The 10000-nt window shown below is 32.5% G+C and overlaps 2 protein-coding genes across 8 annotated transcripts in view; both read left to right on the top strand.

The window, feature by feature from the left end:
- Nucleotides 1-6805, top strand: part of LOC122626955 (F-box only protein 28) — a 9368-nt gene extending 2563 nt beyond the window's left edge. For 3 of the 5 annotated variants that reach the window (XM_043807580.1, XM_043807582.1, XM_043807583.1), the window contains exons 2-6: nucleotides 1-152; nucleotides 261-509; nucleotides 583-778; nucleotides 863-1227; nucleotides 1509-2922. The exon at nucleotides 1-152 is cut by the window's left edge and continues 123 nt beyond it. In XM_043807580.1, the coding sequence (XP_043663515.1) occupies nucleotides 1-152; nucleotides 261-509; nucleotides 583-778; nucleotides 863-1227; nucleotides 1509-1904 (1358 nt within the window). In that variant the 3' untranslated portion in view covers nucleotides 1905-2922. Of the gene's footprint in view, nucleotides 153-260; nucleotides 510-582; nucleotides 779-862; nucleotides 1228-1508; nucleotides 2923-6303 lie in introns of those variants that run through there. The other 2 variants (XM_043807581.1, XM_043807585.1) reach the window with 2 other exon arrangements.
- A 921-nt stretch (nucleotides 6806-7726) lies between these two features.
- Nucleotides 7727-10000, top strand: LOC122626958 (max-like protein X). 3 transcript variants are annotated; one of them, XM_043807590.1, is made up of 6 exons: nucleotides 7727-8177; nucleotides 8267-8583; nucleotides 8826-8975; nucleotides 9041-9441; nucleotides 9555-9668; nucleotides 9794-10000. In XM_043807590.1, exons 2-6 carry the CDS (start codon nucleotides 8547-8549, stop codon nucleotides 9848-9850), a joined length of 759 nt encoding a protein of 252 aa, XP_043663525.1. In that variant the 5' UTR covers nucleotides 7727-8177; nucleotides 8267-8546; the 3' UTR covers nucleotides 9851-10000. The 3 variants fall into 3 exon arrangements, with proteins under 3 accessions (XP_043663525.1, XP_043663524.1, XP_043663526.1); XM_043807589.1 differs by having other exon boundaries at nucleotides 7727-8583; XM_043807591.1 differs by having other exon boundaries at nucleotides 7731-8583; nucleotides 9062-9441.

The raw sequence follows: 10000 nt of genomic DNA, 5'->3' as shown, positions 1-10000 counted from the left end.
ATCAGGCTTCGTCCTCAGCAGGACCTTCCAGCACGTCTTCTTCAGTTTCTCCTCCTTCGATATGCAACTTAAGCCTTTTTGATTTGCCGGTTGAAATCATTGAGAAGATCTTTAGTTATTTGAATTATAACACGGTAGCACATTTACGTCCAGTGAGTATTATAGAAGAGTTTCTTAGAAATTTTATTTGATAGAATTTTTTTAAGCTACTACATTCGTTACTGCTCGTCAAGATTATTCATTCGTTTGTTGTTTTACAGGTTTCTCATCAAATGGATCGTGTCTGTGGAAACATTCTCAATTCGGCATTTCAAAAACTGCAAGCACAAATGTTGAGTCGCTTTCAAGCGATCAAATCTCAAATGCCTAGACGTGAATCCGCGCGTCGTAATCATCCATTAGCATGCGAATCGGATATTATAGAAACTTTACATATGCGACTTACTTTACTTCAAATGTGTTTCGGTAAACATATAGAGAGAAAACATTGTTGCTTTTTTCCTGGAGAGGTAAATCGAATACAATTTTTATTCCTGGAAGGATAGACACTTATGCGTTAATATTTTCATTCGATGTTTACAGATATTGGATGAAGTTTTTCGTATATTACATTATATAAAGATTACTCCAAAATTAGCACGACCTTACAAAGTCACAGATGAATTATTTGATTTGAGTACTATGGCTATGGAATATTTTAAAGAACGAATTGAGCCAATGTTACCAGAAATTCCTTATTTTGGAGCTGATTTTCTGGATTTAGCAGGGACATTTCCTTGTGAGTAAATAAGTATACTTATTAAGATATTAATTTGATATTGCATGTAACTCAATAACGTAATACATGTACTGTGAATTGCAGCAGCTAGTAATGTTAGTAAACCATTTATGTGCCTGGATTCTGCGCCCCTAAGTGTTGGAAGCAGTAAAGCGGGGAGTGGTAGTGGAGAGGAAGGTTCTCCTCCACATTCCTCCGAAGATCCTGCTCTCTTAGAAACGAATGTTTCACCTCCACAATCAAACATGGTATTACGGAAACGGATTCGTAAAATAAAACAAGGAATGAAGAGATATAACAGTCAATTGACGTTGATGCGTAGGGATTTAAGGAGTTGTAAAGCGAAAATAGCCGAGCAACAGAAACAAATTGTAGAGTATGCTACGCGTCTCGACGACAATGACAAAAAGAATGAAGAGACATCTCGCAAGTTTAGCACACTACTACAGGTATTTACCCAGGTATACTTAGTATATGAGAGAGAGAGAGAGAGAGAGAGAGAGAGAGAGAGAGAGAGAGAGAGAGAGAGAGAGAGAGAGAGAGAGAGAGAGAGAGAGAGAGAGAGGGAGGGAGAGAGAGACACAGAGAGAAAGAGAGAGAGAGAGAATAGATCCGTGTAAATTGTAATATTCTCGTCGAATTTGATACAACGATTAATATAAAAAGTAAACAGATTTAAGTTGAATAATATAAAGAATTGATTGAAATGTCGATTTAAAAAATTTTACAGGAATTAAATAAATGTAAGACGGAACTTCAATATTGGCGGTCTAAGTCCCCTGCGATACCTGTTTGCGTTGGTTGTGGTCAATCTATGCCAGTACCTACGGAAGATCTACAGGCTTTAGTTAATCAAGGAGTAATGCCAGAGGTATTTGGAGAAGGATTGGATTTTATCCCTATAGCGGATGCACATAGTCCCACGGAAGTTGTTCCACAAGCAACCGTGACGCAATCACCATCGCCAGCAGCTCCTTCGGAACCTGCTGAGATGGCACCTCCTAAAACACCTATACCAACGGATTCCTTAAAACGGAAATCTAGCGTGGACGAAACACCGAGCGACGCTACGAAAAAACCACGTCGTACTGCCAAGTCTCGTCAAGCTAAACGCTCAAAGCTGTAAATTGATTCTGATCATGGTACAAATATCTATTCTTATATCTCTGATCGGTTTTTCCAAGAGAAGGTATTTCATTCTTCTTATTTTTCTTTATTCTCTGCATTACGAAAAATCACATTAGAAAATGGCACGTTCTGTTACGAAGACAAACAGCAGGTGGTGGATGATCTTAGAAAAGTACAAAATTCTTTCCCGATCGTCCTACAACGTGCTTCGCATGCAACGAACCCCCCGTTTTGGAAATTAATATATTATTCGATTAGTTGTTATTTTTTCCATTCTACGGACGCACGGCGGTGATCGATGCAGCTAGCTTAAAGTTTATTTATATTTAAAAGAACGAACATACTCTCTTACGATGATGATTGATCACAATGGTATCTGCATATATTCTAAACGATAGTACATTTTTTTCCAACATTTTCTCGTAACGCAACGCGTCTATCTTTCCAACCTTCTTTCGAAGACTTCTTAGAGTATTCTCTATTAATATCATAATCGCCATGGTATATCCGAGGTTTACGGAAGGCATTTGACATCTTGTTTGTCGACCCAAAGAATTTCATTTCTATTTTTTCTCTTTTTTCTTTTTTCTTTTTTCTTTTTTTTCTTTTTTTCCCACTTTTTTTTTTTTTAAACATCGCTCCACGTCATTTAAAAACAACATGAAATTGTCTGTTAGAAATGTCGAGATAGAATTTCGAGAGAATATCAACAAACGAAATTTACCTTCTGTTCTCCTTGGACAAGTAACGAACGAGTACCGAATTCGTATCTTGTTTTTAACGTGATATAATAATAATAATAATAATAATAATAATAATAATAATAATAATAATAATAATAATAATATTAATAATAATAATAATAATAACTTTTCCGTAGTCCATAAACTAAACATTTCATCCCAATATTTTTCATGAAAATCGTCGTTTAAGAATATATTCTAACTGGCGTGATGGGATGATGTTTGGTATTAAAATTGTATAAAATGAAAGAAAGAAAGAAAGAAAGAAAAAGAGAAAAAGAAAAGAAGGAAAAATGCTTGTATAAAATTGATCGTTGAAAAACTCTTATAGTTGTAATTTTAACGGGAATAGAAATTTCACGTTGTGCATGGCTATCGAGATATCGCCAGTGGATAACAATATACAATAGATGCATAATCTCTTTTTTTTTTTTTTTTTTTTTTTTTTTTTTTTTTTTTTTTTTTTTTTTTTTTGGCGAAAATGGAATGTCATCGAATTTTGTAGAGATTTTTATATGAAGTAAGAAAAACATTGGGAGGAAAGGATTGAAGAAATGCAAAAACAAAAAAAAAAGGAAAGAAAAAGTAAGAAAAGGATAATAAACAAACAAACAAAAAAGAAAATATAGAATCATTATCGGAAAAGAAAAATTTTTCGAGAATATGGCTTGGGAAAGAAGTACCATACGTACATACATACATACATATATATATATATAAATATATATATATATATATATATATATATATATAAAATACACGAGATGCGTGAATGCGTTCGTAAAAGATATCAAGATATTTCGTAACGCGTTTTTTTTTTTTTTTTTTTTTTTTAATTTTTTATTCTCTGTTCATACGTGCCGTCGAGCTTGAAACAAAAAAAAAAATAAGCGAGAAACAAAACAAAAGAAAAAAAATTAATAAATGTTTCGTTTCGCATAGAAAGAAACGTTCGGTCGAAGCAGGTGTGGTCGAAGATATAACAAACTAGAAATATATATATATATATAGCACGGGATTACTTACTTATCGAAATAATTTATTCGGTTAATCAATAGTCCCTACTTTATCGTCTTTCTATATTTATTTTCATTTCCTGCCTTTTTTTTTTTTTTTTTTTTTTTTAAATTATTATTTCCCCCGCCTTCACATCACTTCATCGTTGGACTTCCGTACATGAACTCGTGTATATGAATACTTTCAAATTAGAAGTGAATATATCAGGATAATAATCAAAAGAAAGGGGGAAAGAAAAAATAATAAAAATCGTTTCAATCTAAACGAACTTCCTTTTTTTTTTTTTTTTTTTCATCTGAGCCTTAAGAGAAGTGAAAAAGAGAAACGAGAGAGGATAAGAGAAAAGGAAAGTTTGGAAAGAAATATGGGACGTTCGACGAAATATGAGCGATAATTGAACGAGATAATTGAAATAGATAATTTGAAAAAAAATATGTGTCACATATATATATATATACACATATACATATATATATACACACACACACATATATATATATATATTATTTTCTCACGACAGAGAGAGAGAGAGAGAGAGAGAGAGAGAGAGAGAGAGGGAAATAAGAACGCCGTCGCACAAATGGTGGTGCGGTGTGTTAAAAGTCCGCAAAGAGACGGCGTGGTATTGCAATATTAATAGAGCTAGGTAATTATTTATAGGAACAATTATTTATAGAAGGAAAAGAGGGAAAAAAACAATTAATAACAATACAACAAAAGAAAATGATTGGGCATCGAGAAGTTACCGTTGCAAATTTATGAACGCAAAAATTTTCAGTAATCTCAAAACAATAATGTTGTTATTGAAAGCGTAAAAGCTTATCTATAGGAAAAAAATTAACTAACTAACAACAACAACAACAACAACAACAACAACAGCAAAAAGAAGGATTACATATATAACGACAATTATACATATATAGTGTCGGGGAAAGACGCGTAAATTCAAATTGTCATTTATTAACAATTGAGTATATGGGAAATCGGTTTTCAAAGTCTGACGCTTTACCCTGTGCGATGCTCGATGATAGAGAGGACTTCGTAGGAAACATGTTAATTGTCTTATTTGCACCGATCATCCAATTAATCTCAAAGAAGTGTAGTTAGACATATTGTGAGTTTATTCATGATTCTAGTAATAAAGATAAACAAAATAAAAAAAAAAAACATAAGGATAATAAGTAAATAATACTTCATTATGAATATATGTATATATATATATACATATGTACGTGTGTGGATGTATGTATGTATGCATGTATGTATGTATGTATGTATGTATGTATGTATGTATGTATGTATGTATGTATGTATGTATGATGTATGCATGTGTGCATGTATGTATGCATGTGTGTGTGAGTGTTTGTTATGCACAGTCAATGCATATATATGTATATATATATAGATATGTATATGCATAGATGCATGTATATACACTTGTCTGTATGTTCATACCACTACAGAGCATTTTAGTTTAAACTTTAATGGAACAATAAGATATAATAATTAATAGTTATGAAATAATTATCGAAATATATATATATATATATATATACATAACATACATACATATATATATATATAATTTTGTATCGATGTCAAAAAAAAGAATTAGGGAAAAAGGAGAATAAAAGGAAGAGAAAGAGAGAGAGAGAGAGAGGATGATGCAAATACTTGATGAAAGAATCCATATGCATGATTAAGAATGTGTGATATATATTATAAATATAGTAAGAGAGGGAAAGAGAGGGTGAACGTGGATGAAAGAGTAAGAAAGAGAGAGAGAGAGAAAAAGAGAGAGAGTGAGAGAGAGAGAGAAAGAGATAGGAACGTGTGAGTGAGAAAGATTCTAAATTCAAACTTGAGGAGAATTTATGATGTGATGCTTTATCGATTAAACTGCGGGAAAGTGACCTTTATTCAAATAAAATACACGTGGGGCGTTTCTGGCTACAAAACTATGTGTGAGTTTCACTCAACAAAGAACACGCATAAAGTTTTTTGCGGGGGCGGTCGTAGCCGAATCGCTGTGTATGTCGGAAATTTTCGAAAATGCTTTTAATAATAATCGTACCATTTAGTAATATATAAATGGGACTGTACTTAAGTCATAGTAGAAAATAATAAAAGAAACATAATAAAAAAAAAAAAATTCGTTTGCGCGAAGATAGAAGACGCAAGAAAAAAAGGAAAAAGATCAAATTCCAACGAAACTTCTTATGGTGGCAATTCATTATAGAGTTTTGTTTCGCTGATATAACAAAAGCTCTAGATATCTTTAAAATTTAAATTTTGAAAGCTAACGAATCGCCGATCGATTTATTGTCCAATAGTTATTGGTTAATCGATGTGTATTTTATTCGTTTTTTGTTTTTTTTTGTTGTTTGTTTTTTTTTTTATTTTATTTTATTTTCTTTTTTTCTTTTCTTTTCTTTTTTTTTTTTTTTTTTTTAATTTACTGCGTTTTCGCGATCCTCGGCTTTCCGACATAATCCGTCCCCGAATGATACAAAAAAAAAAAGTCGTTAACTTTGTGTATTACACATAAACACACACGGATCTATTATGTTAGGCATGCAATCAAGCATAAATGATGAATACACGATCTAGAGATATAGATGAATTTTTTTTTCTTAGGGAGTAGCGAGCAATGTGCATCGACGGTGCGTGCATGGAACCACGAATTTTCTTAAAAAACATTAAAAAATAAAAAATAAAAGTAATAATAATAATAATAATAATATAATAATAATAATAATAATAATAAAACGACGACAACAACAACAACAACAACAAAAGAATACAATGCACCAGAGTGTCAGAGAATCATAAAGAAATTGAAATAAATAAAATAAAGTATCTTCGTACATTGTACGATACTAATAAGTATGGTTCTCGATATTTTCATGGTACACAATATGGGCAAATACCCACGATAAAACACATTCGTGTAATTTACAGTTTACACAATGCGAAAAAGCGAATATTTAGGAATACAATTGCCACAGCGTTTTACGGATCCGAAACGCCGTACTCCGAGAAAAAAAATATGAATATATTAACTTAAATGGTTTTACTTGTATTAAAACGATTGTAAATATATATTAGATACACCTTATAATAAACATAATTTAACATACATCAACTTTTTTTTTTTGCTTAATCTCTTTTGGTCGTTTTAAATATAGGTAAAAAACAAGAGATAAGGAGCACGTTCGAATTATTTTCTTTTCTATATTGATATTAAAAAAAAAAAAAAAAAAAAAAAAAAAAGAGAGAGAAAAGGAAAAAGATATTACTTAGTAATTATAAATAATTATTGACTTATTGACAAGAGAAATCGACGTTTTATCAATCTCGAGTTGGATGATACGATGTTAAAAATAACGCGTTTATCCGCGGCAAATCAGATAACCAATGAAATCGTAGCCGCCATGATACTATTATTTGCGCGCTATCAAAACAAGCATCATGGCCGAACTACTCGTGGGAGGGGAAGCCCGTATAATTTCACGATTTTTCATTCGTTCTTACGTCGTCGTCAAAGAGGTGAGCATATTCTATTTCTTTTCTATTTCTAATCATATCAACGATCTTTACGTTTATCTAATTTGTTTAATAACTCTTATCATCTTTCGATGTATTATTACTTTTTCTCTTTCTCTCTCTCTCCCCTCTCCTTCTTTCATACGATCTTTCTTTCAACGATATAATGTTACCATTGAAATATGATAATGCTAATGTACATATGCGTAGTCATAAGGCGACCTTGATGAGGTATATTTTAAACGTAGGTAGTGCGTTTAAAATTAGCATCATATCGAATTTTTAATCGTAGCTTCGAGTGGTCGCAAAGAAAGAACATAAACAAAACAAACACGTACGACCTCGAATAGTGTTCTCAACGCCCATTGACACGCTATTATGTAGTACGTCGTCGAGTAAACTTGTTTCTTATAGAAATTCGTTAAACTCTTAGAATTGATTTCTCTTTCTCTTTCTGTCTTTTGATAATTCATTATAATTTTTATTGAAAATAGGGTCTCCGTATGCAGCAACCTCCACGCGGTGAGACCTGGAAATCGATATTACTTGCATTTTAATAAAGCGTATAATATTATTGCGAACAATGCAAGTACTGTCGAGCTAATTGGCTGCATTTAGTTGTTATCGCACTGCTATTAGTCATACTAAAAGCATATTTTAAATCTAATATCCATGTTATATTTCTCTTGACAGCATTTAATTCTAGTTCCAAGAATAATAAGAACGCTACGAATCGTTTCTAGTGGTTCTGTCGATAAGGTAGAATGTGACTAAAAAATCTGAAATTTTACTGATATTACAATCATCGTTTTTTATCGTTTATTGAACTAATTAATAGCTTGTTGTGTTTTAATTTTAATGATCTAATTTACTTTTTACTTTTAAATTATTGATATTTAATCGTTATCATACGTCATATGTATAATCAATATAATATAAACTACAGCTGATAAATATCAAGTGAGGTTAGCGTTGTTAATCGTTGTTGATAGACACGTGTCGTATTGGTAATCTTGATTATCGCGGAGGACAATAGTTTCTCGTTTGATTTCAGTCGAAGATGGAGTGTAATATGGATCGGTGTTATAGCGATATACGCGTATCAGGATCATTGAAAACGTTATAAAAATTCGACTCAAAAGTAACGGCCTTTATGTAAATGTCTCTTTATCGCTTTATAAGTCGTCACGTCGAATCGATCGCACCAAGCTGATGTCTCCACATTTTTTTTCTCGAATCACCTTGTCGATCATAACCTATAACCACATGTGTATATTGATCTTTCATCTTCATTTCAATTGATTTTAAGTGTAACAAGAAATACGGCTGCAATTATGGCAAACACTTTGCACAAGGACGGATACGAGACACGTAAGAAAGCAATTCTTTTTCATGTCTTTGTTACTTTCATTGTTTGAACTTTTATTAGTTTTATTTATTGTTTCTGATAAGAGATAGGCAGAGAGGGAGACACTTTTGTTGTTTGTACAGTAGAAATAGAACGGACTTCTCATTGCAATATTTTTCACACAATGTTATATTTCATTTTGATTATCTATATGATTTTTACATCCTTAAAGATTTTATTTTGTGTTTCTGCATTATGGAAATAGAAAGTTTAACTATGCGTGGAGGCAGTGGTGCTGTTGGACCAAATGCTGATATGAAATTAGAGCCATCTAGTCCTACGGAAAAGTATACTTTCTCTCGTTGTAGTAGTACAGGCTCTGTAAATACTGCGTCCTCGTCTGCTCATAATACAGGTGAATAATGATAGACAGATTACATTTAGACGTTATCCCTTAAAGATAATATTTAACAGGAATAGGTGGGTTTGATTTGATTTCAGAGGACGAAGACAGTGATAATAAAAATTCAACGATAAGTTATAAAGAACGACGTAGGGAAGCTCATACTCAGGCTGAACAAAAGCGTAGAGATGCCATTAAAAAAGGATACGATTCGCTTCAAAATTTAGTGCCTACTTGTCAACATACCGATTCATCCGGTTACAAACTGTCCAAAGCTACGGTTCTTCAAAAATCTATAGATTATATACAGTTTTTGTTGCAGCAAAAAAAGAAACAAGAGGACGAACGTAACGCATTGAGAAAAGAAGTTGTCGCTCTACGTATTATGCAGGCCAATTACGAACAGATTGTGAAAGCGCACCAAACGCAACCTGGTCATGCAGAAATGCGTATATCGGATGAAACGAAATTCCAAGTGGTAGAGAGATCCTTTCTTTTTTTCTTCTTTTACTTTAGTTCCCAAAATTGTTTTTCTTATGGCTTCTTACCACACGATAGAATTATTTCTCTACTTCTTTTTTCTATTTTTAGTTCCAGGCGATTATGGATCGTTTATTTCAAAGTTTCAACAACATCTCCGTTGCGAATTTTGCAGAATTGTCCGGTTGCGTGTTTAGTTGGTTAGAGGAACATTGCAAGCCTCAGGTGAATCATCCAACTTATTGTTTATCCAGACATGTTGCCAAAAAGAAAAAGAAACAAAGAAAAAGCAAACAAACGATAGAAATATATCGGACTCGTTCGCATTAACGAGAACAAATTACTTTCAGACTCTTCGCGAGGTAGTACTTTCCGTTTTACAGCAACTCAACAACCAAATCAGCTAGTCGAATGTATCGTCGGAGTTGTCTCCATCGCACAATATCCCTGTTTTATCAACGTGTATCTATATCTTTCAAAGGGATACTTAGACCGATCGTCAATGAAGTTACCAGAGGGGATGGGAGATGAGTGTCGTACAAGAAATTAACAAAAAA

This window comes from Vespula pensylvanica, chromosome 2 (assembly GCF_014466175.1).
Source record: "Vespula pensylvanica isolate Volc-1 chromosome 2, ASM1446617v1, whole genome shotgun sequence".
NCBI classification, from domain to species: domain Eukaryota; kingdom Metazoa; phylum Arthropoda; class Insecta; order Hymenoptera; family Vespidae; genus Vespula; species Vespula pensylvanica.
This window is presented reverse-complemented; position numbering and strand designations above follow the sequence as displayed.

What these genes read in the sequence shown, in the direction of transcription:
- LOC122626958 (XM_043807590.1), top strand. Translation starts at nt 8,547, where the DNA reads ATGGCAAACACTTTGCACAAGGACGGATACGAGACAC. An exon ending in CAAGGACGGATACGAGACAC is followed by an intron (nt 8,584 to 8,825) that starts GTAAGAAAGCAA and finishes TTATGGAAATAG; the next exon opens with AAAGTTTAACTATGCGTGGA. An exon ending in AGGAACATTGCAAGCCTCAG is followed by an intron (nt 9,669 to 9,793) that starts GTGAATCATCCA and finishes AATTACTTTCAG; the next exon opens with ACTCTTCGCGAGGTAGTACT.